This window comes from Anguilla anguilla, chromosome 7 (genome assembly GCF_013347855.1).
Source record: "Anguilla anguilla isolate fAngAng1 chromosome 7, fAngAng1.pri, whole genome shotgun sequence".
In the NCBI taxonomy this organism is placed as follows: Eukaryota; Metazoa; Chordata; class Actinopteri; order Anguilliformes; family Anguillidae; genus Anguilla; species Anguilla anguilla.
The window spans coordinates 43,114,150-43,141,493 of record NC_049207.1 but is presented as its reverse complement, the minus strand read 5'-3'; the positions used below and the strand labels follow the sequence as shown (position 1 = coordinate 43,141,493).

The window sequence follows — 27,344 nt, the reverse complement described above, 5'->3', positions numbered from 1 at the left end:
CTATAGTTTGGAATGGGCTTCAGAGGGGAAATTTAGTTTGTAGCACCGGAGGCTTACTAAACTGTAATACCTCCGGTAACCACTGGAGTTTGCAAGCTTCACGAAGAATGCCAATTCCTGGTCCCCTGGTTGCACCAGTGTTTCAGTCCTGTGTCCTGGGACCATGATGTGTGCTAATTCCTGGCTCCACAAGGGCTTTGGTTATTAGGTTTGATCCCGGACAGTTACATAGTTGTTTTTCGTGTTGTTTCTCATATCTGGAGGGCTCAGTCTGCATGTGGAGCATGCATGCAGACCTGGCCACCAAGGAGGCCCTCACAGAGCCCTTTTTAAAACAAATAGCCATGCGTTTGCTGGGCCAGCGGAAAAATTCTGAAGCATCGTCCTAAAGCAGCCCAGTCAGCAAAAGAGTCTAGACATCTGGAGGGGTGGAATAGGTGGAATCACAACTTTATTAAGTTCTACACAAAATGTCTAACATCCATCATTTGGAGGATTTTAATGTTTTTCTATGCTGTTCAGATTTGATTCATTATATATTTATATTTGATTAATTATTATTATTAATGTTTTTAAGGTCAAGGGATGCTTTGACATAAAAGGACTTGGTTAACCCCAATACATTTCAGGTTTTACCCAGATATAGCTGGGCTACATCCTAGTCGGCTAGAAAACTTCGACCGGCCGTAGCCAGGTTTTCACCTGAACGCGGAGACGGCGTTTCACTGGCTTTTCATCGACTTTTCACCACAAAAATGTTCGCCGGGAACTTACGAAGCAGGAAGTGGATGAAAGAGCCGTCACCACGGACAGCCTGTGGAGGAAAAACACACCTGCGTGCCGAGTGTTCGCGGGAGTACCGACGCGCGTCGTTTACAGCTGCTCCCCGGGTCTGCGGGGAGCCTCGACTGCTCTCTTCGCCGTGAGCCTGCCATGGCGAAGCCGCATAGTAACGGCCCTTGTCCCGAAGGACGACGCGGGAATTAGGGCCGTGTGCAAAGAAGCGAGAACGCCGATCGCATGCGCTACAGTCCCACAGATTGAAAATGGTCTTTTAGCTTTATTTTCCTCTCCAGTGGTTTGCTACCTTGCTCCTGGGGGACCACGGTGTAGACTGGCTTTTGTTTGAGCCTATTCAGTCGCCAATTTTGATCATTTAAAATGTGTCTTTTATTTGTAATCGCTTGCAATAAGCACAATGTGAGCATGGGACTTTTATTCTTCGTGGAACGCATAAATATTTCTGACATAATCTGGTTTAAGAGGGTAAATGATCCCTCTAAACACGAAAAGCATATAATTAAGAAACAATAACCACTCATTAAGACTGGGATTGCAATTGTGGTTGAAACAAAAACCAGCATACACAGTAGTCCCCCAGGACCAAGGTTGGGAGCCACTCTTCAACACACATTGATTAAATGTTTCATTTTTGGGCTTCATAATATTTATTGTTATTAAAAAGTGCTTATGGTTAGTGCTTTATAATATGGCTGAGCTTGACATCCAAAATCTGGATGGACAATTAATCAATAGATGCATCCATATTACAGTTTTAAAATATCAGTTCACACGGGCTGAGAATGTCATCAATTTCTTCAGATTTGACAGTGGACTCTGGAGGGTATCCATACATATTCTAATGCATCCTCAATGTTCACGTTCACAGTATGCTTTTTATGAAGGGAGAAACTATGAACATGGTTTTATCCCTTTTTTTAAAAACTCCAACTTCAAATGAAGTTGCTGCCTTGCCACCCACGCCTTTCCAGCAGCAGCACCGCAGATGAAGCACACAGCTCCACTCCTGTGCTGCATTATTTATTATTTTACTGCCTACGGGCCACACAAATACTCCGGGGGAGAGCTGAAAATTATTGGAGGAGATCTACTGTATATCTCCCTCCCCTTCAGAGGTCATAGTGTTTTTCCAATCCAGTTGCCAACTGCTTTAAAATAATTTCTACCGTTATTTCGTAGATGGATAGTGCAGGGAAACTGGTACAGTTTATTTTGGGGAAGATATGCAGACTTTTCAACTGTATTATAAAAAATGCAACAAAGGACCTGTGCTCTGCAGGGTTCTTAAGAGCTCTAACCACACGCTGGGCAAAAGCAATGAGGGTGTTGCTCAAGTTGATATTCCCGTCTTTTCCTGAGTCCGGTAGGGAGCTGGAGACGCTCACGGTATTGAAGTAAGGGATGCAGCTGCAGGCCGGCAGGCCTGGAATCCTCATTCGCGGTCGTGGTAGTTCTGTTCCCTCTTAGTAATGTGTTCCGCAGAGGATTAGTGGGAAGTACAATCGCATTGTGGCCAGTGTACTTAAGCTGTGACACAAGTGCCCTCGCTTGACCACAGCATAAACAAAAGGTTGAGACGGGCGAGTACAATGAATCCTTTGTTCAACACGCCTGCAGGATGAGTTGCTTAGCGGTTTGTGGTATGTTCTGGTGTGGGTTTCACTTCAATTTCTTCATACTGGGACTTGGTCATTTCAGGTTATGGGAAGTTATGAAAAGAAACACGCAAGTAAGGTTATAGGATATACATTCATTAAAAGAGAATTTTAAATGTGTGTACGATAATACTGTATGTTGTCCTTTGTTCTTCTTGTAGTTCAAAGCCAATGGTGAAATTGGAACGGCAATTGAAATCTGTATCCCTGTTCTGGCGCTAGAAAACAATACTCCATCCATCCGTTCATTATCTATACCTGCTTATCCTGGGCGGGGGGTACTGGAGCCTATCCCAGCATGCATTGGGCGAAAGGTTACACCCTGGCCGCCAATCTCTCGCCGGGCACACCCGCAATTTGCTCACATACTCATACCTACGGGCAATTTAGTCTCCAATTACCCTACCTGCTTGTCTTTGGACTGTGGGAGGAAACAGGAGTACCCGGAGGATACCCACAGAAAACAATACATATTTGTTTTACTATTCCCTTTGCACATTGCTAAGAGGAAGAGTAATTACTCTCAGTGATAGTTATACGCTGTGAAGTCAGCATGCAGTAATGGTGCAGTCCAATCTGTTGATGGCCTGTTTGTGGGCCCGCTACTGGTGGTGCACTAGCATGGCTGCAAGATAAAGATCTTGTCCAAACAGTGTCTCCAAAATGTTGATTTTGTCTTTGCGGCCACTGAACCTCAAGTACATAACATTTTGCATCAGTGGCGTTTTCTTTGCATGCCCGCATAATTTAAAAACAACTTGTTGTCTTTACATTCAGGGTTGAATTCCAAACATATTCTGTATACAGTGCAGCCATGTGGTGAAATGCCAGCTGAATGCATTCTCATGAAATAAGAGCACGCTTCTTTGCATTCAGTGGGAGTGGGAGCAAGAAGCACATTTGTAGGTATTGGGTAAATGTTGGGGCAGAACCTGAACACTCAAGAGCTATGCTGGTGTTTAGGATCATCTGAAGGTGTTAGTAGAGGACACCCAGTGAACAAAACCTGGAATCTAGGCATCTCGAGGGGTGTAAATCTAGGTTCTATTGTGGCTACATTCTAGTCAACAAGAAAACTTTCACTTTTCAACCAAATGTAACCAGGTTTTCACTTGAACGCCTAGACAGTGATCATCAACTTTTCACTGACTTTTCAATCAAATTATTGTTACCTTTGAGGTGCATGCCACAAGACCTAAAAATATAGAAGAGAAGGGTTGTTGGTTTTTTAAACAGAAATAACACGAGGTGTAATCTGAAAAGTTGGTTCTGGAAAGACACTGAACAAGCCTACATTATTTCGCAGTTCAGTAGCATGTACAAATCCTAAGACTAAACACCTGCACCTAATGTTACACTTCACGAAATATTCTGGTAAAAATGTTCATTCATGAGATTCAAGAGACAATAACACCTCCTACTTCGTATTCCTCAATCAAACTTTAACTCTTCTTCAGTAAAATTCCTCATTAGCAAAAGTTTTATTGCAGTCCGTGACTTGCAAAAAGGCCAACACATTCATTTCCTCTTCCAATTACTTTATTCCTCGCAGACGGGGAAAGCATATATTCTACTGCCACATTGGGACCTAAGAATACCACAGCCTGTAAACACTTAGATCAGCAATATGACTGCAAATCCCTTTAGCGTCAGATAAAATAGCGCTTTAATTCTCCATTTCAGAATTGAGGAGTTACCCAGAGATCCATGGGTCCCAGCTGTAATTACGAATGTCTGCCAAACTCTTGACCTTTCAGTTGTGCACCGTGAAACTTGGCACGACCGTACTCCCTGGACGGCTCTTCCATTGTCATGCCCACTATTAAAAAGACAAACCGTACAAAGAAATGGCAAGAGAATAAAAGGTAATCTGTAAAGAACTGACAAAGAAAGAAAAGTAGAATCTGGTTGAGTAAAACTATACTGTATCATTATTATTTAAACATTCAAGCTGCTAGAGTGTATTGTTCTGCAAGGTACTCTTTTCATATTTAGTGACGCTAGCAGGCATTGACATGAGTAAAGCAATATCCACGGAACTATTTACAATAGATGCTTCACAAATCTGTTCTCCATTCCAACACTGCACTTCCATAGCTCTTATTTTCTCCCATCTCTTTCCTATGTCATGTCTCATAGCATCAACATATACAGAATTTTCAGGAATTTATACTGTACTCAGCCATCCTTGCATCATCGATGGTTATAGGACAGTGGCAAGTTTATTCAAGTTTACGGAGTAAAAAGGAACATACTGTATGCAGAGTTGTATTGTTATACATAGATACTGTATTACAGTCTGCACATTAATGGTCATTGTTGAAGGATGGTGTCCTTGTTACAGAATGAGGGCACAGCCGCAGGTTCAGCAGTTTCCCTGGTTATGTCAGTGTCCTCACTTGATGGAATGCTTTGCTGTTGCCATGGTATTTGCAGAGCTTTTGATACAGCCAGCTATTACATTTCTGTGGGGCAAAGAGCATACACAAATAAAATGCCCAGCCAATGGCATAAATCACGGGGAAAAGTAAATCCTCCCACCATCCAAAAAAAAATGTGGTCTCTATGGAAGACGCTCTGGCAAACAGTAGTTATAAGATACCGAGACAAAATTGCAGCTCTAGATAAAAGCAATTGAAGTGGATTCAACTATACCCTGACAGTTAATTGTAAGCTTGGCTTTGTTTTTTAATATTGCTGCAGTGTCCTAAAATGAACACTGTATGTTACACAATGCTTTTGTCTCACACAACCCTAATTATTGTCAAAAAGGACCTATCTTGGTCATAAATAAACAATATGAAATATAAAAAATTTAATTTATGTTATTTGTGTTAGTGAAAGCTTATTTACAGTATATCTCAGAGCTAAGAATTAGTTGGAGAAAAAAAAAAACAGCTATTTGAGTTACTGGAACTTGAGCCCAAATAGCTTAAGCTCAAACGATTGTACAATTAATTCAAGAACTCAAACTATGAACTTTCTTTAACAAATGAATACAGATATGTTTCTTGATTAATTATCACAATTTGTTTCAATCAAAAATATGATTAATGCTTTGTTAATGAAATGAGTTATGAATGCTATGTTCTGCTTAGTTGTAACTGAAAGTAGTTTTACACACAGTGCAAGCCTGTCGGTAGTCATATTTACCTACAGTATATCTGAAACAAATGTTATTATCATGTGTTAAAAGAGTTTCACTGTGTTTTGTAATCGAAAAGGAGATTGTGATATTCAGCTATTTTTATACTTAACAGAGCAATGCTAGCAACACACGGGCAATTGTGTGCAATATTGAGCTGCAACAGGTGGTGCGCAATCCCTTGTTCTGAAGCAGCCATGGGACATTCAACTCCCAGAGAGCCTGCAGGTCTCTAGCTGCCTTTCAATTAGCTGCTGAGTTCCACCTGGAGCAGGTGAAGTCAGTTGAGGGGTTATTCCATTTGGGTAATGGCTCCAATAAATTTAAGCGCTGGAAAAGAGCTAAAGCCAGTAGGCTCTCTCGCCCTCGGGTATTAGAAATGCTGCCACTGTGTGGAATGCATTAGGCTGTCTTTAGCTTCATAACGCATCAATGGTTTATTAGGCTAGATGTTATTGATTTTGCTCTGACGTGTGGGATTGATAAGCAACCATTTTGGCTTAATAAATCATGTAAACACAACAGTTCTGACAACAAACAGCTTGAAGTGTTAGTGTAAGTTGGACTCATTCCTGTCATAAATAATGTGGACTTTCCCTGATAGAGTAATGCAGAGTGCTTCTGCTTGCTATATAGGAACAGAAAAATAATTCTGTTTGGGTGAAAGTAAACAGGATGTGCTTTGTCACCATTATGTTTTGCCACAGAATTTGCCTCCTCTTCAAATAGCAGATTTTATAACTGGATGTTTGCTAACAATATGAAAATTCACTTGAAATGTATGACGTTTTCTTCAGCAGGTTTTATGTTACACTTGTGAGAGTTTATTCACCTTGATAGCTCTATGCATATTTCAACAGATGAATTAGTCGGTTCATTGCAATAGCCTCTCTGTTATATAAGCTGCAGACAATTTTCATATGTGCTTTCAAGTATGAACCCATATGGGGGAATTGCAGTAACACATTTGGGAGATTTGTCTGCCATAAAAACTCCAACTATGCCCTTCATTGCACATTACATAGTACAGGACCACCATGTATAGATAGTGTTTAGCTATTGCCCTTAACATGTGCCATAAAATCCAATTGTCTGTGCAACAAATGGCTGATAGAGAGATAATTTCATGTGTACAGCCTACAGATAATTAATTTGCCCATGGTCTCACACACATAAATATGTGTGTTTTCAGAAGGCCTGGAAAGCAAAAGGTAGACTTTAATTTTTCATTTCATTCTAAAATTTGGAAATGTTACAGTATAAACATATGATGAAAGGCCTCTGTATTCACCTGTGCTTTTGTGTCAACAGCGCTCCAGCCATTATGGAAGTTATTTGAACAGTGATGCACTGACGCTACCTTTTTGGGTCTCATCTTTGGGTCTTTACCACATTGATTCTGAAGAGCAATGTTACTGTGCTGTTTGTGTTGAGTGGCTGTTTTTTTCATACTAAATGGAAGGGAAACAGCCAGGAATGTTTGGTGCTTTCTGAAACTAATTTGGTTTAATAATGGAGTCTTGTTGTTGTAAGCCACAAGGAACCCCCCCCCTCCAGAAAGTGTCATTGACACATATTCTGGGCAGTTCACTCTAGAAAATAAACAAATATTTACCTCCCATATTGTATGTATGCACCATATAGAAATTAAAAGCAGAATTTGCTACATTCTTTCTGTTGCACATCCAAAACAGAAATAAGAAGAGTAAGGCATCAGAATGTCTTCCTCCATCAAAGGAAATTTAATTTCTATTAAAGGATATAAATTTAGCTTGCATCTTTGCTTGTTTATTTATAAACAAAATGTGACACATGGTGTAGGCAGCACCAACTGTGGAGCTCCATAGTTCTGGGATCAGCTGTGCTATAATAGATGCATATTTTTACTGGGAATATTGGGGTGCAATATAGATTATGGGTCACGTGTGCAACTAAGCTTTTTTTCACAACAATTCATTTTAAACATGGTGCAGGATTCAAAAACACAATTTACTTGGTTAGAACATTGTAAAAATGAATGTGTTCTCAACCAGAGAGGAAATTTGTGTCAAATGCATGAATAAACACTGAAGAGGCTCACTGTGATCAACTGTTCTCTCTCAGTGATGAAGTGCTCTGAAACATTACTGCACCCCACATGACAAATGACAATGACAATCAGATGCTTTTATCTTTTTTTTCAGCAATACTGGGAAAGTGATTTTATTAAATGGAAGTACAAAGCAAGAATGAATTAAACACAAGTGTATGTCCCAGATGTGAGTGCTATGATGGAATGTTCTGGAACGGTGGGAGAGAGAGAACTTAGTCCTAGGATCCCTTTCACTGTTGATGTTGGAGGATCATAGAAAAATGCTCTCAGTACTGTTTTTCATTCTAATTATTTCCAAAGTGGCTTAAATCATCTCATTAGTCAATTAGTTATAAATATTTTTTGAGACCATGGAGATGAAAGCCATGAGCTTAAATAAGCAGAGGTTAATTGAGTTAATTTTTAGCGACAAGGAATTTCTTCAATTTCAGAGGGAAGAAGTGACATTCCACTGGCTCTAAGCCCGTATCAGTTTAAATCCTCTGTAATTCTGATAAGCACATGTTCAGCTGTATTGCCAAAAGCCATTCAGGTCAAAAATAAATTTGCTATTTGCAAAACACCCAGCTGTAGCAGGCAGAATCTTGCCTGCACCAGTTTGTAGCACATCATTACGGGTACCTAGAATTAATTTACATGCAATGTATGTGTTAAAGTAGCTCTACCACATCAGCGGAAACCTAGATCTATGGTATGAAGGGATAGAAATACATTGTTTTGCTCCTCAAAACAAATTGACAAATTCTGCAACAGTATGGCAGACATTTTGGGGAAAAAATTCCCCAGTTCAACTCTCATGTAATATTATATATTCATTGCAATCTAAATGCAGGTGTTTTAAGATTGCAATATGCAATAGCAGGTCTCCATACTGTGTGCACGTGACCATTTTGGATACCATATTACACAATCTAGGTTCATCCAAAATCAAGCAGGGTTTTCAATGAAGCCATTTTCTACGTGCTGCCCGATTCAAGTCCGCTGAGCCATTGTGTGCTGAACCCTACTGAGACGGGCTGCTTTGAGCGTCCTGAGTCAGCGATCAAAGCCCCAGTGTCCGAGGTGTTCTGTGACATCAACAACAACCCTTTGTGCTGGTACCCCCCCGTCTTCTGAAGCCACATTGATTTCTTCCTTCATTCACAGAGGATAGAGGGCACAGCGGTAACAGGTATCTTCTCTCCTTCCATTGAACATCCGGTCAACAGTTTTTTTTTTCTCTCCAGCTGGTTAGGAGATAAATTTACCTGCCTCTCAGTGGTTGTAAACGAAGACAATCCTTTCAGCTCTGGGAGTTCATTGTTAGGGGCTTTTCTCAGGAGGGATGTGCTGTTATGTAAGGCTTTTCAGTTTTTGCATGCTTGTAATAGTGCATTGATGTTCTCCCATTGAAGAAACAGTTTAATAGAATTGTTTTTGACCAATATCTGGCCTGTAAAAAACAAAAAGCTGTTCAATGCTCAAATTTCCGTGCTATTCTTTTATTCTGTAGTTTTGTGTTTTTTTATGTTTAATGACATGGTTCTGTCTGTAGTATCTTTCTGGTTTCATCACAGTGCTGCTGCTTGGCACAAGATAATCTCATTTTTATTGATCCTATTTTATTTGACTTTGATTGAAGCCAATGATTATCCCTTCACACAAATCACCAGAGAAAGAAGTGTTGAAGAATTCAATAAGAAGAATTGCATTACCATGCAGTTATTTCCCACAATATTTTTATTTTATTTTTGTCCTTCAGGTTGTAAGCCAAGTAGACTTTTGCAGTAGCAATTTTACAATGGGAAATATTACTTGGTGTCAGTGTTAACTGTGACTGAGTGTACTGTAGGGTATCACATGATGTCTCTAAAAGAGGGAGAGTTAAAATCAGGTTGGTTGGTGTTTCCCAACTCACAATGCAATGGACACTTATTTGGTCAGACATGTGGTCTACCACAAGCAATTTAACTGTCCAGGTTGTGTAGACTGTCCAGCTCAGCTGTTGAAGTGCAGACAAACATGCAAGCTATTGTCTAGAGCCAAAAGCCATTGTCTCTGCAGTTTAGTCTGAACTCTCCTGAATTACGGAGGAAGTTGCAGTGGTGATACAGGCTTACAATATGATTAGCTGCTACAAGCCGTGGAATAATATGCAAATAATGCAATTACCAATAACAAATAAATGACATGCTGGTGCATGTAAGTGAAGTTTTTGCCTACCCATCAACATTCAGCAGCAGTAAGATGATGTGCCTCATGCCAAATACTTGAAGTGAAGATGGGGCAAAAGTCACCGCTCTTGCAGGAAGTATTGAATCTGTCATGGTTCTGTGTTCCTGTCTGTGTTTCCCTTGTTGGGCCGCCAGATGGTGGCACTTCTGTTTTGTGTCCTGCTTGTACCATGTTTAATTGTATTATTGTTTTCAATTGTTCAATTATTGGTTCTTGGTTGTCTCATTTTCCTTTCCCTCTCTGTGGCCTGATTGTGCATTGTGCCCTGCTGTGTCTCGTCAGTGTCTTGTCTATTTAAGTTCTCTTCTCCCGGACTCAGGTGCTGGATCCTTGGTTGTGTTTGGTTGCGTGTGTCTCTGATCATGTTCCTGCCCTGTGTGTTCCTGCCCTGTGTGTTCCTGCCCATGTTCTGTTTTCCACCCGCTTTTGGATTTTCTGGATTTTCTTGGTTTCCTGTGTTTTTTGAAGTTTGTCTTTGTGTGTTTTGAGAGTTGCCCTGTGAGGCCTTTTGTTCCCTTTTGCCCTGAACTTTTAAATGAAGTCTTTTTGAGTTTTGAGTTTTTCCCCCTCTGCGTTTGGGTCCTAACCCTCCACGCACCCTGACAGAATCTTGTAATTGAAGAGTTGTCAGTGCATCACATGGAGTATATTCATTAGTTTATTGCTTTCTGTTTGATGTTTACAGCTACTTGTTACACAGAATATCTTCTAATCTGTTCAATTGGAGGAGCAGTTAATTCTCCTGGTTTATTTAATGCAGCAAAGGTCACTGCATTCCCCTTTTTAGCTGGTTTCATTTCCACTGTTACAGGATCAGGAGACTGCATACTGTGGCAAAATCAGGGCTTGTGTTAAAAAAATGGACTGCTATTTCACCAGAATTTAAAACATGTGTTTACGTTTTCACCACAGGATAAAAATGTTTGTACTACAAAACAAACAAAAAAAGCCATTTTACCAAGTTTCCAGGGCACAATAAGTCAACCACGTTGATAAATGCATACTGACACAAGATATCCCTTATTAACAGTAGTTAATGAAGTGCACTGCGGGCACTCTTGCCACTATTATCAATGACGCAAGATTCACATGATTGTTTTTCCGATGTAGCTAGTACACAATATTAAATTGGGCCTTGTATTTTTATGTATTTCTTTTAAATAGCTATTTTTACTGAAAAATAAATGCTGAAATGCATATTGAATAGCTTACATGTCACATGCATGAGCTACTCTTTTATCTGTTCTATTATATTCGTAAAACTGAAATCAAAGGCAGAATGAATTAGTTCAGAACGGATTTATTGGGCGCAGTAATGTCACAGAACAGCACAATTAATACACCTTTGCCGTAGATATTGTCCGAGTCCGTCTGTGAACGAGCCGGTCCATTTTTTGCGCTCCGAGTTCCACGGCTTCAGCCAAAGCCTGCCAACAGAGGGAGCATATCACACTCAGCAGCTGATTATCTTCGCTGCCAGAACCCTTACAAGCCCCCCCCCCTCCCCTTTTCCTCGTAGCTTCCACAGCAACACCGCTGTCATCGGCAACCGAAGTGTGCGCACACACAACAGACACACAGAGCTGTACCAGCGCTCGCACTCACACACACACACACACACGTAGTCTGACACAGAACGAGGCTCGCAGTCCCCCACGCTCATACAGAAGACTCCTAGAACAACGGAGTAAAGGATCGCAGGATCTGGAGAGGAGAGCCTCATCTGTTAACCAGCGGCCGAGGAGCCCCTTCCCGGGGGACGTTTTCACCATGAATCCGTCTCTAAAAATTAGGACTTAAATTTTGCCGGTCCTTATCCTCGGAACTGCTATTCGTTTGTATTTTTGCTGCTGAAAACCAGACGAGATACGGGCGGTGCGAGATTTTTTCCACCCGAATCCAAATCCCTCTCCCTTCTTTATTTTGGATTTTGTTAAAATTGTTGTTTTTGGTGTTCTTGTTGTTGTTAACCTGACCAACAACTATCATGCTGATGAAAGTAGTGTTAATGTTCCTCCTATGCTGGGGGTTCACCTCCAGCGAGCCCCCGGTGGCCGCGCCACAGCCCCGGTCACAAACTTTGGATTTTGGGTTCGTTCCCGCTGGAGTTTACGAAACACTTGCTTATTACGAACCTGGACCCATCGGACTCCTGTTTCACATGGTCCACGGTTTTCTGTATGTTGTTCAGCCCAACCCGTTCCCGAAAGGTGAGCCTTTATTATTCTACCATCTCTGTCGTGCGCGCGCGTTCCGTTTCTTTCACACAGGTAAGTGCTGCAGACCACTAACAAAAGCGATGCACGGTCTCTGCCAAGAAGTGTGGTCAGGCATGCGTGTAATCTAAATAGAGCTCTGGATGTCAGGTCGCCGTTCTTCTAGCCACACTGCGGCTCTGATGATGAAGAGACCAATTTGTTCACTGTATCGATCTGAAAGCTCAGTTCATTTAATGCAAATACTAAATCAGCGGTTGTATATATCCCTAACAGGATTAGTTGCTTCTCCAATATGTTGTCCGAGGATGTGCACAAATCACTTGCAAAAGACTATAGGGTATTTAAACACGGTAATGTGCCTGTAATGGATTGATTTAGCAATGATAAAACAGACTGCAGTTGGAATTAGGAGCTAATTGAGTGTAGCAGAGATATTTCTATGTGTGGATGTTAGAGTAGATCCAGCCTACTGGAAATGGCTTGGGTACAGTAGCCTACTCTAGGCGTCCTTTGGGATTGTGGAACACATGATTTGTTTTGCTTGTCCGGGCGAAGGGCTGTTTTAATTAGGGAGTGAGGGGTCACATTGAAGGAGGAAAGGGGTGCAATAGGATTGGGTTTTAAGTCTGCACCATTTTGGTAGTCATAATCAATTAGACAATCTTGCGATTAGGTGTGGCCTACTGAGTCACCAGCTTAATTAAATAATCCTCTAAGCTCCAATGCCATATGTTGCTGCGCTCTTTGTTTCTAGCATTCCCAGCACTGCTGCTTGTTGCTTGGCAAAATCCAGCATCACCTCATGGAAATAAAATTGAGATCTATATCAAAAGCAGCCTTTTACAAACCAGTTTGACGGTAATGGTTAACACAAAACATAATTGGTGTACTTTTTCTCAGGGTGCCGAACAACACTAATATCACCGAGGCACCCTATTGAATTAAGGATACATTGTTAATGCTATAATATATGATAATGATGCTTATTATTGTTATTATGTTGCTTTTCAAAGAGATTTAATCATTTTAAACAAATAAATTGTCAGGTCTCTAACAAAAATTAAATAATAAAATAAAATGTGAAAATTAATTGTTTTTACTTTGGTGAATAAATCATGAAATAATTAAGAATGGGTTGTGGTGGGGGGGGGGTGTTAAGGGTTTGATGCGACATGTTACACAATTTCTCTTGATTTACATTCAGATAAGAGGTCTCATGAAAATCTCAGTGCTTTTGTGTTTTGTTTGCAGTAATCAGGCAATCCCCCAGACAAGTTCCCTAGATAGATCTGTTCTCTGTTATACACTGGTCAGTTTCCTGCAGGTACATGATCGTTACACCAAAAGATTTACCTGCCATTTTTTGGTTTCTTCATGCAGTGTAGCTACCTTTGTATCCTGAATGCCCCTTGGCTGTTTCAGTGCACCCATTGTATCCATAAACAAAGTGACCAGTGGGAGATTTAGCATGTTAATCTGTCTATCTGTTGGCCGAGATTGGACGAGAGCCTGTTAAATACGGAGCCTTCTTGAGGGGAAAGGTCCATGGACAGGACATGATGGAAGAGTTACCTCAGGGAAGGGCAAAAGTATTTAAAGCAAACCCTCCACTTTTAGCACACAGAATTCAATTTCTACTGGCTGGATCCACCATGGACCATAGCAAGCTTTCTGAATACATCCCTCCTGGTAAAATACAATGGGGCAAACTGTGAAAATTGGTACAAATGCATTTCTCCAACTGTTCTGAACCACAACTCCTGTGCATGAGCTCCTGCTGGTTAGAATAGCAAGTGTTCTTCATGGGTGGAATAATAATGGTGTTAGCCTAAGTCATAGACATATTGAATGCTGAACCTTTGGAAAAAAATAGATTATGCAATGTCCTCCTGCATGGCTCAAGTCAGATATGTGTTAAGTTATGCATCTTCTTAGATAAAATACCTCCACAGTTCATGTGGTCCACCTCTCCCCAGACATAACTGCTACCAGTTCGTCCCATAACCCTCAGTCTAATCACTTTAATTGCTGTACATTGCTTTGAAGGGCTTCATCTGGACCAGATGCTCAGAACACTGCCAGGGACATTTAGTCCATTTCTTTTGGCATCAGCAGGTTGTCTTTACTGGGATGATGGAAGACTCTTACCCTCAGAATCTGGGATGAGGGGGGTTGGGGGGGGGGGGGTGGGTTGTGGGTTGTGGGGTGTCAATAACATTTTATCATTGAAAGGATTGGGGGTTCCCTACCCTGACTTTTTGATGCCCTAACAAGGAAACAGGTGTGATATTGATTCTGTAGACTGTTAGCAAACACAGCAGTTGCGAGGCAGCGAAGCAGTTGCCTAGGAAACAAAACCACGGTATTTCTCCTTGTATTTTAGGGGAAATTGCAAGGTGGTTTTTATTGTTCTAATTGCCCTATGCATGTCCAGAAAACTTAACCTGAAGTGTAAACTGAACTTCAAGAAAAAGACAGAATTGCTGCAATTTTTTCCAGAAATCACGATGCATTTAATTTTTTTTAAAGAAAAGCATAACCTTTTCCCATGGCCTTTGGTGGTCTTCTGTGCTGTGAAGGACATTCATTTGCCACCCAGCAGGGTTTGTTTCTGCTGTACCTGAGGTACAAGTCTGTCACCTGGTCATTCGTACACCTTGCCTCATACGGTTACATTACAGATGTTCTTTGAACGGGTAATAAGCTCATGTGGTGTCCATGGTGGGAACACACTGATAATTGAAAGGTAACTCCACATCTCCACAAAGCTGAACTCTGGCCCCTCAGGGCTTGAACTGCCAAAACTCTGGTTTACTGCCTGGTTAATCAGAGGGCAGTCATGATGGTGTGCTTGGGAAAAAAAAGACTGCAGTCTACTGCCAGACTATAGCCTCGATGCTTGAATTTATGTCAGTCATATCTCATATATGAACTACATGGAGCCGAGGATTTTCCTTATCTACTGGCTGCATATAAAGAGGTTCTTGTTCAAAGTGCCATGGTTAGTCGTGTTGTTTTCCAAGGGTTTCTATATCTCCCTGAACACCCCCCCCCCACCCCCACCCCCTGGAACATCACCTTTGAGTCCATACAATCCCTAAATCTCTGATTATAACCAATTGCATCTGAGCAATGTCTAGGCTGCCACATCCCAGCCATGCCTATCACCGCTTCAGAAAGTGCTTTTCCCAGATGGCAAGTAGAAAGTATTTTGAAATCTCTCAAGATCTGACCATCTGGATTCTGAGACTAGCTGACAGCTGAGCTAAGTGATGTAATTTTAGCCATGAGACATGATCTGCTGTTTGGTGGAAATCTCTGGGCTTTGCTGGCTATATTGCTGGCTAGTTATGAAAGGGATAAGGTAGCTAACGTTAGAAATCTAGGTAGTGTTAGCAGTGGAGAAACAAGCTGATGTATAGCTTATGTTCCTAGTGGCTTCGCTGGGCAGTTGACTTATGGAACACACCTCATGACATGCCAGAGAAAACCAAAATTTTGCCTGTAAAATGACCACATGTACAAACACAACTGAAGCACTGATTTCATTTAGTTAGCTATTTAGTAAGCTAAAGTTAAAATTGATAGCATGTGGCTAAGTTGTTTCTATGCAGGTGCCTTACGCAATCTTTTGCAGGACTTCCTCTGCAAACTGAATTTATGACAATTGCGGAATTAGTTGAAGTACAAGCAACAGATTTTTATCATTAACTTTGTTGATTATATATGGAATAATTGATGCAGCCTGATACTTCGTATCTCCCTCGTCAGTGGCTCTGTTCACCTCAGGGCTAATCTGAATGCGGATTGGAGGATAAAGTGTAAAAGTGCTACACAAGGGGCAGATGGCAGAGGTCAGCGTCATGCGCGACCGTAGCCTTCTCCAGCCCCTCTCAAAATGGGTCAATCATTACTCCTCATTTCCTTACTCCCCTCGGCTCAATCAGAACTTCCAGTGAAGCGTTAGCTCTCGTTTCACTTTTGTTCCAATAGGTTTATTTGCCCTAATATGGACAGCTCATTAGACCGAACTCAGCCATTATTCTGTGAGCAGATGTGAATATGTGTTCTAAAGTGCATACTGTGATGGTCCTTTTCACAGAAGCTACATGTATACACAGATGCAGTGCATCTTTTCACTTTTCAGTGTGAGGCTGGACTGCGATTGAGCCAGTATCGCTGCTCTTTTGGGGATGGCACGGAGTGCTTCGTATAATTTAGGCCGCTCGTCACAAAAAGAAACGGCGATTCATTACATTGCCACTGAGGACTGCGATTATGAAGGCAGAATTTATAAACACTTGCCCCAGGTGCAATGTGGGTTATAAAACGAATTGCCATCGAAACCGTCATATGTGAGTCGCAAAAGCAGAGAGCATCTTTGTTGACAGAGACGGCGGAAACAGAGTGCTGAGAAGCCTCTGGGATTTTTCTCCTGGGAGTAGAGTAAATCGCGGCCTTGGTGATGGAATCCTAACCTGACCTGCTATCCCTGTGAATACTCCCTCCTCCCTCAGCTTGTTTTCCAGAACATTGTATCATGCCCCTGTGGGACTGAGATGTCACATTGCTAGACAGACCTCACACCAATCACCCAAGCAGGGTAACATCCAGTGCCAACCTATGTGTCGTCTTAACTACTTGGCGCTCATCACAAGGGTCTTTGCTGATGATTAGATAAAATGAGGGGATAACATAAATGGGCTTTCTTTCTACTTTTTTATTGTTTGAGCCGTACTTGCCAAGATGCCTAGTTTGGAAACCCATTCCTTAATGCCTGACCTTTTCAATGGGACATGAACTCTGTCGAACAGGCCACTGCATACCATGCGATCTGGAACATTTGCATTTAAATTCCAACACAGGCTTGTCTTGCAGCAGTTTGTCAGTGCAGCATTAGAGGATATTGGACAGAAAACCTCCAGGTATTGGATTCCCACAGGACGCCGAGCGAACTCCTGTTTTGAATAAGACGTCTATTTTTAGAGGAACTAGTTTCTCCCGCAGAATATGGGTTGGATTTATCTGGCGAATGGAACAAAGAGCTGAAGTCAGGGAGCGTAGGAAAAGTCCAATCTCCCTAACACATTACGCAACCGCAGCCTTAATAAGACGCATGGCCACCTCACGTTCGGCTTGATTTCAGTAAGCTGGAAAAGCGTGCTGTGTTGAGTTCCTGATAAGCATCTCTGTTGTGGAAAGGGGGAAATTGCACTAATTTAATACAATGATTGCACAATGTAATGGAATTTGGATATCATACAGGAATCCGTTTGTGCAATGTCACAATGTAAAATTACATCGTAAGTCTGAACAATATTGAAAAAATCTAAATTGTTGAATAGAGCAGGACAATGTTAAATTTTGTATTGTCCAATATGTACCATAATGGTGGCCTCCAAACACGTACATACTCTTGATACGCTATGAAATCTATGGTTATTCTTCAGATTAAACAGTATAAACTGCCCACACAAGGCAGAGATTTATTCAAGAAATACATTATGTTATCTTAAAAGTTCTGATGAGCCACCCAGCGCTGTTTTTTTGCAACCCTTTCCCATTGTTTACCTGAGAAATATTGTAATAGCCCATTGTTCTGTGTGGAGCCTGATTTCAATTACAGGTTTTAGGAGAAAGTCAACAAGCATTAGAAAATCAACTCCAAATAAAGTGTATGGATTTTGTACTGCACAAGACAGTTCCCATGTGGATACATTACAAATGCTTGACACATCAAAGCGCTTCCTCGGTTTTTCTTTACCCTCCGAGTCCAACCCAGGTTGTCTGTTTTCAGCACCATTTCCTTCATGTTCTATGACTTCTATGGAAGGAGCCCTCGGCAAAAGCTGAGAAAGCCCAGCAGATTCCACACTGGTCATGCGATTATGCAGAAAGTTGACAAGTGAGGACTGTAATGCATGTTGGGAAAGTCCTCTTACGTCATTGAGTGCAGTGTAGCTGTGTGTTGGTCCTCCAGTCGATTGGAACAACAGCCTGATAAGAGGATGTGGATTAGGGCGCTGCTTCCTGTCAATAGGGGGCCTTCGTTTTTCTAGCTGTCTGTCTGTCATTGTTCCTGGCAGGCAGGTGTTAGCCTCAGTAAGCTCATGCTAATCAGGGATTCTGCTACCTGCTTGATGTGCACAGCAAATCTTCAGCTTTGCGCTGGTGGCCTCCTGCAAACCTTCCACCCGCCACACACACACTTGCCCATACCATGGCTACCTTGTCTATCCTGCCAAGGTTTAACAACTTTGTTTCTTTTTTTACTCCCTCGTCACCTGTTATTTCCACTCCCATGACCTGCATGACATCTCTTCATTTAGGAAAAGTAGCCAGCTTTCAGTCACTTCAACTTCATTATCACAATCAATGGAGATCCCCCATTTTAGACTTACTTCAGTCAGTAAGATCAATTTTGTGTTGCCTTATTTGATTCAAACTGCAGTCAGCACTGACTTGGCCAGGATTTGATTCTAGACTATTGGGCATTTCCATTCTGGAACTGAGGCGTAGTACTTTTGGTGAATGTACAACCCAGGAGATCCAATATGATGTTGTATTAAAATTTACTGTCCGACTCACTAGCTAATATGTATATTAACCGTTCATTAGGCTAGCCAGGCCTACAATATGTCACTATATCTATGTCACTGAGGTGATGGCAAATCGGGTGACGCAGTATGTTTCTCAATAACAATCCAACAGTACCTGGAGAGCAAGGACTGGCAATCCTTTGGGGATCATTCCAATTATCTCACAGTACAAGATATGTCACGGCAAATGGGACCAACAGAATTTTCCAGAATCTGTGTAGAGAGAAAAACAAAAACCAGTAGAGCAGAGTTGTGCTGTAAAATTTACAATCCGAGGGAAAATTATTTAATTTTTTTCTATCATTCACACTACGTAAACAGGAGATATGATGCTATTAAATACTGGTGATAGAAAGGAAGACAAAGTGGTTCTGGAGGTCAGGCTAGTATTTACCTCAGATGGAGGTTTGCTTAACTGTATGACTAAAAGAAGAACAAAGCCCTGAAAATGTACAGTTTATATAGATTTAACAGTTTTATTTCAAAACAGCCAAAATGGTCCAGAAGTTATACCATCCTGTCCTGACTTTATCTCAACTATGAAAGTCTGTGGGTTAAATTTGACCTGCTTTGAGCTGACCACCTTGTCCACTGCAACTGGTCTTATCTTTTTCACACTATTGTGGTATTTCTATTTCATCATAATAGAAAAGAAATCTATTTGATCAAAAATGCTCAGAATATTGGTTAGAAAAAAAAAGTGTTTCAATGGCAAATAGTTATTTTGACCCTGGAGTAGACTGCATTATTTTACACTCCACAGCCGTAGAGTACTTAAAAACAGTTTCTCCTTGTTCGGCCCATTCGTTTTTGTGATTTACTCTGTAAACTTCAGCCTTTCCCCTTGATTTAATCCTCCTCGTTTTCTCATTTAGAGACGCATGGCTCACAGTGCCTTAAACGGCCTTAGCTGGGCAGCTTGTTCAATACCACCATTGCCACCATTCCTTGAATGCTAAACAACAGCTCTGTTCAAACATGTCAGCTCTTATCAGGGAGCTGTCCCATTAGTTACAGCCCCGCCAATATGTGTATGGATCTCAGTTATTAGTCTTGCTCGGTGACTGAGCGTTTCTGCAAAATCCGTCTCTGAGTAGCACTGAGCTCTTACCTGTCAGGCTGTCAGTCTGCGGTGACAAAGTTGAAATTAGGTTGTTCCTCTGCCCCCAAGTCTTTGCTGATCTTTAAACTCTGTACTGTCACCCCAATATTATACGCGGGTGGCCCTTAAGCCCCAAGCCAGACTGTGAAAATGTCTCGTGTGCCAGGCAGTGAATCCAATCATTCTGTCTCATATGTGACAAATTGCCTCTATTAATCAGCATGTAATTATTTCAGTCTACTACTGTGAGCCTGCCCACCGCAGTGCACCTCCGAGTAATCTCCCCTCATTTTCTTTGAACCTTAAATTTATGAAAATTTTACTACTCGGATTGTAAAAGCCTTTGTACGTATCCAATTGAACAGGCAATTAAGAATGGTAATATGGAATGCTTGATTTAGCAGTGCCCACTGTTCCAGGAAAACCAGCAGGCTTAGAGGCAAGACTTAAAGTACACATTTCTGGGATATTAATTAGACCCCTTTTCTTGACATTGGCTGTTAGTGACTGATCTCAAGAGGGCATTTAGCTTTATAAGGTTGCAATGGTAAAAATGTATAAGAATTGCTATTACACACTCTAAGCTAAATACAAGTTTTGTTGTCAGTGTACAATATAAATATACAATTCTCCTGGTGAATAATGTTATTCATATAATTTTTTTCTGTGTTTTCCTTCTCTGAGAGTGGTACATCTGAAATCAAAGGCCATTTATTTTATCCAATTCTTATCATTCATGCTACTATGTTTGCATAGTGGATGCCCTATACGAGTCCTTATCTAATGGACAGTTTACATAGCAACCACTTATTTGTAGGTATTTGTCAGTATTATTGTAACCTTGACGTGCAACAACACTGTCCCCACTCCCACCTGTGTATGTCTACGGAAAAATTTTGATGTAAGAGTGCTGTCACCTTGCATGCTTTCAAGAAAGATTTAGCCAGCTAACCTCCATCTTTCCTGCACTTTGTCTATGTTGGTGTGTTTTTATGGTGTGATGTTGCTGAGAAATTGGGCAAGTTTTTTTATTTTTATTTCTATTTTTTTATCCATTTAACACCACGAGAAGCAGTTCTGCCACATATGGTTCTGTTAAACATAAAATGGAATTGCAAATGAGGTCTGTCAGTGATATATCAAGGTATATTAAGAAACAGTATTCCCAGGTGCATCATGTTCCATCTGTAGCTTCCCATCTATCTCTCTCTCAAAGAAGGGATGTTTTCCATGATGTGAGCACTACCATTATGTCTACCGTTATTTCCTTCCTAGGAATAACGGTAGTTTACCATGTCTCAAATGGGCTATAAGGGCATTGTGTTGGCTTTATAAGAACCATACTATATAAAGGGGTGTGTAATCCGATATGCGTTTGTAAATGGGCTTGAATCCCATGGATGAAATTGCACGAATGATGTTTGATTACAAAGCTACTGTAATAGCAGACCATGTAAGGCTGACTGCCTTTACAACATTAAGACAATTGGTAAATTATTCAGGATAGAATTTTAGTTCTTGTCCATAATATAATTTTATGGTTAAAACAATATCTAGTGTTGAAATAATACAAAATACAATAAACAATAAACATAAACTTTCTTCAGTGCAGTTACGTTGTATTATGTATTATTTCCATTGAAGGATGTCAATTCTAAATTTGTCCATTGCAATGTTCAAGTACTACATTTTCACTCGGTGCGGGGATTCATAAATCCGAAAAATCAATGATAATGTTGTCAGCACATCTGAGGGAGAAATGAGCAACTCTGTCTCAGGTATGCTGGATATCGATGAATCAAAAGAGAAAATAAAAAAAAACAGCACTATCTGCACACATGCAGTATGTCCGCATTTGGCATGAATCGGAGCCCAGGGACACATTCATGTTATGCGAGCTCAGAAAGAAACTGTTTCGGGTCAGATGGGCTGTTACCGCGATAAATTACAATGGAGTTCAGTTCGCTCCATTTCTCAGCCGGGAGAGGTGTCACGTGGAGCTTCTCGGACCCTGTGCCCGTGCTCGTGGAAGAACGCAGGTATCCTGCGTGAGGCCGAAGCCCACATCAGCTGATTTCATCTGAAAGCAGCGTTTCAGATTTCTGCGTGCGGGGGACTGACCGGTCTGCTGCAAAGGGCCTTTGTTTGGGCAGTAGGTTTCTTCCCCCCTGAAAGAGATCGTGAAATAGTAGATGCACAGCTTTGTGTTTTATTTTTGGTCGTTTCTTTGTTTGGAGATAACAACGCATTCGGACTGACGGTCATTTTCTGAAATGTTTGTGTAAGATTTGATGTAGCTTTTTATTAAGGTACATCAAAATACACCCGTTATATATTTGATTGTGTTTTATCCAAAGCAGCGTTCAGTGTAAGCACAGAGAATAGTGGGCTGGTGGTGCTGTGATGTGTTTGGCTGTGACAGGTGGCATTGTGAGTCACTCTCGCGGTGCTGTGCCTGCAGATGGGGGTCTCGTGGTGGGTGTGACCGCTGGCACCGCGCTTCCTTCCGCCTTGCCACCCAGCAGCTGTCCTGACCTATCACAGCCCTCGAGAGGCTCTCGAGCCTGCACCTCCTCCCTCTCTCCGCCTCTTCTCCAAGGAAGCCCTCTTATCGCGCCGACTTCTCTCTGATATGGATTTGCATGATTGCAGCGGCTCCCGCACAGTGGCTGCATTTCAGTTTTTTGTCTTAGCATCCAATTTGAACTCGATCGAATGTAGGAATATAGCCAGGTGGTGTCTTTTTACCTGAGGCTGTGTAAAGACCACCGGTCAGAACTCAAAGGTGCATTTGAGGAATGTAGCTTGCTAGAACAAAGAATTTAATGTTTTATGAACACACACAATTAGGACGCTTTGAATTCAAAGCTTTATGAAAAGCAGTGAGATAGAACAGTGGCATTAAAAGAAGGCAATTTACTTGTAAAAAGTGAGGTGTATGAAGTAGCCTACTTTGCAATGCAAATTCACACTACTGCACATTGCTGTTTGTTTTAGCAATAACTTTGCTTGAAAATTTTGGAAGAAAATATCTATCACGATTCATAGCCTGCATGAGAAATCAAATATTTAAAAGCATGGGAAAGAAGAAGTTGTTGTTTGCTATAGAGAGCATACTACCAGTGCTGCATTCCCATCCTTTGTGTGAGTTCTCTGGAGTGTTGCGTTCCTGGTGTGCAATACCATCTCTGTTAGATTCCCGATCTTGTTCATTATCTCTTTTAAATGCTAATGACGGAAACATGTTAAAAAAAATCTATACATCCTGAGCCAGCTGGGGGAAAGCTTTAAAGTAAATGGAGTGGAGATAAGGAGGAAGAAATGAAGGATGAGGATATTTATCGGTGGAATGAGCTGGGGTTCGGTGACGCTGTTTTCCATCCGAACCCAGAGGCCTTGGCAGGCGTAAAAAGGAGGTCAGAGATGTGGCCGCTCATCCCCCTGGCCAATCAGACGCCGGCACCTGGGAGAAGGCCCCGTAAACACACGCCCCATCTGCTCTTGATTTAAAGGTCCCCTGGGGCTAAACTTCAATGGCAGTAGTTTACCTTCCGGTTGACTTGATATCGTCTCACTGGTAACATCTCGACTGGGTTTTATTTTCAATCCGCGGAGCTTTTAAAAGGTACACATACTGCATTCATATTGATTCCGTAAACACCAAAGCTTAATGGCAGTTACTATTGACTGTTTAGAGTTAAAATAGTATTGCCAGACCTCGCTCGCAAGTAAATATAAATGTATTGTGCTCCATTTAAAAAATCTGGGGACCTAATAAGTTAATTTGTGGAGCAGTTAGTGTTCATACACCCTGCTGCTTTGGGGTTGCATAAAGAAAAGAGGTCATTTTTGTCCAGGACCCTGTGCTTTTATGTGTTCCCTCATAGACAAGCTGACAGTATTGTGTGTTTTTTGATAAGATGATGGTAGTGAATTCTTGAACAAAGCGACGCACGTTAAGGTCCAAGTCTCAGCCGGACTGACACAGACTGTGACTTACGCGACCCACAGCTGTCAGCTCCCAGCCCATCACAGATGTTCCCAGAACCACGGGGCGCCCGTGACCTAGCAACCGCAGAACGTGCACGTTTCGCCGCCCGCAGACGCGCGCGAGTCCCCTTTCCGCTCGCCAGTCCCCTCGCGTTCTCGCTATTTACCGGGAGTTGGAATAAATCGGCGCGGTTCGAGTTCTTTTTTTCACCGTCAGCACAAAAATATAAAAATGCATAAATGCACGCAAATCCCGCCTTCGAATGAACAGACGCGTTCCTGGACGTGGAGCTGAACCTGCATTCCGCGCTGTGTTTGTAATCCCTTTCCGGCTTCTCACCTGAGGATTAATTTCAGATGGGACGCACACGAGGCAGAATGAAAGAAGAGATAGGCAGGCTGGGTTTGTGCGGTGCTGCAGCCCGAGCTGGATCGCCACCTTGCATTTCCATCGTTAAGAGCTGCGAGGGAAAAGCCTTTACACGCCAAGCTGCTGACCTCAGCATGTGTTGACTCTCATCTGTTTCTTTCCTCCACCTCTCTCTCCCCCCCCCCCCCCCCCCCCGCCTCCCCCCACCACCCACCCCCTCGCCTCCAAGCTTTGCGAATCAGTTGTCATGGCGTTCCGAGGGCCTCCGTACTGCTTTCTTTCTACTTTTCCGCCGACATTCTTAGAAATGCAGCTAGCAGGGGTGGAACTAACACCCCCGCAACCTTGAACCTTCATCTGACAGGCAGGAGTTTCATTAAAACTCTGGCCCCCCAAAGCAGCACTGTCACTCAACCTGGCTCCTGGAAGACAGTGAGCAGCCACCGACTGAGAAAGCACAAGAGGCAGGCTTAATGTGGACTGGCTGCAACCGTTTAAACACGTATATTTCAAAACATAAGAATTAGGTTTTTATTTCCGTTTGCTTCGTTACAAAATAGCTCATCGCCTGCTCCATGGCTTCCTTTCAGGTGTGAGCTTCGGAGTTGGATTTGTGAAACAGCTCTGCTTCTCTGCTTGTGCGGTGAAGTGCCGGAGGATGTGTGTGCGCTTCTGACACAGCAGGGCGGAGGAGGAGGTGTATGTATATGTTTCTAGTGTGATGATTGGGTGTTGGTGGAAGCTTGAGGGATTCTGGAGAGGTGCTGGAGAGTTGAGTAGGATATATCTAAGTGAATAGTGTTTGTATTTTCACATGTACTGGAGTGAAAGAATCCATTCTTACTGCACAAAAATGATGTAATTGTTTAATGATTAGAATACATTGTTGATCCTTTGGTGTGTCATTGGGGGTGTGGATACTGCATTGTTTCTAGGACAGGAAAAGCCATAGCTATAATAATAATAATAATAATAATAATAATAATAATAATAATTGTCGGAGTTAAAATCATCATGGTCAATAATTTCCCCTCAGGATATGGCAGGATAAGCTGTATTAAACACGCACACACACACACCACAGACAAAAACACAAATTCACACTCACAAGCATAAATACGCAGAGACAATTACACATTCACATACAAACACACAGACATTCTCAATTGCCCAAGGCCCCGCGCACAGGTCCAGCACACACACCAGCACACATTCACCGACACACAAATGTGCACACTTTAATTTTTTCTCCCATTCAACATCTTGCACCTGAGGTGCGAATGGTCTGTGGGTTAAAACCCTCAGTGGCACTTAATGCTGTTTTTATTAGCACACCACAGCAGATGTAAGACACATTAAAGGAAAGCACAGGCTTTTATTCTGTTTGTCAAAAGGGAGTCTACATTATTCATTTTCCTCATCGCTGATGCCATGGTTACAACAGAACACTATTCACATTGGCTATTGTTGCCACTACATCAGTGTCAAAACAGCTAATCTTTTATTTGAAGTTAAAATCAATGTAAAGTTGCCTTTTCCATCTATTACACTGTAATCCCAGATTTGTAGACTTTACTAGAAAGTTCCATAGAAACCTGTTGCCTAAACCCGTTTCATTCTTTACGTGGTGAAACATAACTGGTCAAGCAGAATGTACTTACAGTCTAAATTGAAATGATTTCCTCATTTTAAGTCCAATACAGAAAACACTATTAAACGTTATTCTAAATCTTTAGTTCACATGAATTATTTATCTTCCACACCATTAAGAAAATACTGTTAAAATTACAGCTACTTATTGGCAGAGGTGGAAAGTCCAGGGGTCAGAAAGTAAAAGTCCTGCCATGTCTTTCTTCCACCCATGGACTCAGCCAGCTGATTTCACTAATTATTTTTACCTCCTGGCTGAATAATTGTGCTGATTGGCAAATCCAGGTGACTGGAACAAAATACTGGGGAGGACTTTTAATTTCTGAACCTGGATTTTCCACCTCTGCTTGTTGGCAACAATTAGCCAGCGCATGGATGTAATTCATTTGACAGGTCATGTTCACATGCCACTCACAGGCTTCCTCACTCATGAGGCAATGCCCAGTCCATCAAGGCCACATCTCCATGTCTGACACCAATGTAACGAAATGGATCTGGTGAGACTCGAACCTGGGTCTCCTGGGGAGAGGCTGTTGCACTAACCACCACGCCACTCACATATTCTTTTCAAAAAACGAAAATTCCTTCAAAAATTGATGATTAATTTCACCTTCGACTAGCTGTGGTCAGCAAAAATTAATCTCAGCCAGCCGTTAGCCTATTATCATGCTTAAGGAACATTACTGTATTTTGGATTACAGTGAAGGAGGATTGCTGTAATATTTCATCAGCCATAAAACATTCACACAAAACCTATTGTAAATCTACAGCAACATGCTGTATACAGCACCAACAGAAAAGTACTAATAAAATATTGCTGTTAAAACAAGTAAAATACCTGACTTCTTCCTCTTTCTCTTTCGTGAATCAGACAGGTCTAATATTAGTTACCTTCTTCAGCGCATGGTTACCCAGTGTGTCTGTTTAAGTAACGGTAACTCCTCATGCAAAAATCAGAAGCTAGTACCCACTGTTGTTCAGCAGAATTCCAAAATGTAGATTTCTAGCCTGCAGAAACTTATTATAGTGAGTAATCTCTGCCTAACATAATTATTACACTGAATATTTCACATTAATATTGCAAACCACTGAATTTGATTTAGTAATGGGAACGATTTCCTCTAAAACATTGAAGAATAAGTCATGGCCACTAAATTGTTTAATTAAACACAAAATCCAGGCTTACAGTTTAGAAAATAAAATAGTGAGATACTAGGCAAAGAAACTCAGACAATAGTTAGAATTGGTACTTATATATATAATTGTGGTTGGGTCTGTCAAAACATTACTGTTCATATACATACAATCATTTCTATATGGTAACTACACTATCAGTCTGTCTTGTTATCATATCTGTATGAACAGTAACGTTTACACTGATGCAGTGCTCAGCAATAGCCAATGGGAATAGTGTTCTGTTCTAACCATGGTCTTGATGCTTTCGTTCTTGTCCGCATGTTCGCTACTGAAATGACTTCAGCCATGCTCACTTCCTGACATCCACAGA

General features: G+C 41.5%; 1 protein-coding gene and 1 long non-coding RNA gene across 14 annotated transcripts in view; one reads left to right on the top strand and one right to left on the bottom strand.

Annotated features, from left to right (window-relative positions):
• Nucleotides 1-11,191: 11,191 nt before the first annotated feature.
• Nucleotides 11,192-18,957, bottom strand: LOC118231614. Its single transcript, XR_004766105.1, has 2 exons — nucleotides 18,841-18,957; nucleotides 11,192-11,334 (listed from the first exon to the last, which is right to left on the bottom strand). It is a non-coding gene; the product is annotated as an uncharacterized LOC118231614 (long non-coding RNA).
• prom1a (prominin 1a) overlaps nucleotides 11,444-27,344 on the top strand; it is a 58,271-nt gene continuing 42,370 nt past the window's right edge. For 7 of the 13 annotated variants that reach the window (XM_035425599.1, XM_035425603.1, XM_035425597.1 and 4 more), the window contains exon 1: nucleotides 11,445-12,117. In XM_035425599.1, coding sequence (XP_035281490.1) covers nucleotides 11,895-12,117 — 223 coding nt within the window. In that variant the 5' untranslated portion in view covers nucleotides 11,445-11,894. Of the gene's footprint in view, nucleotides 12,118-27,344 lie in introns of all 13 variants that reach the window. The other 6 variants (XM_035425600.1, XM_035425604.1, XM_035425609.1 and 3 more) reach the window with 4 other exon arrangements.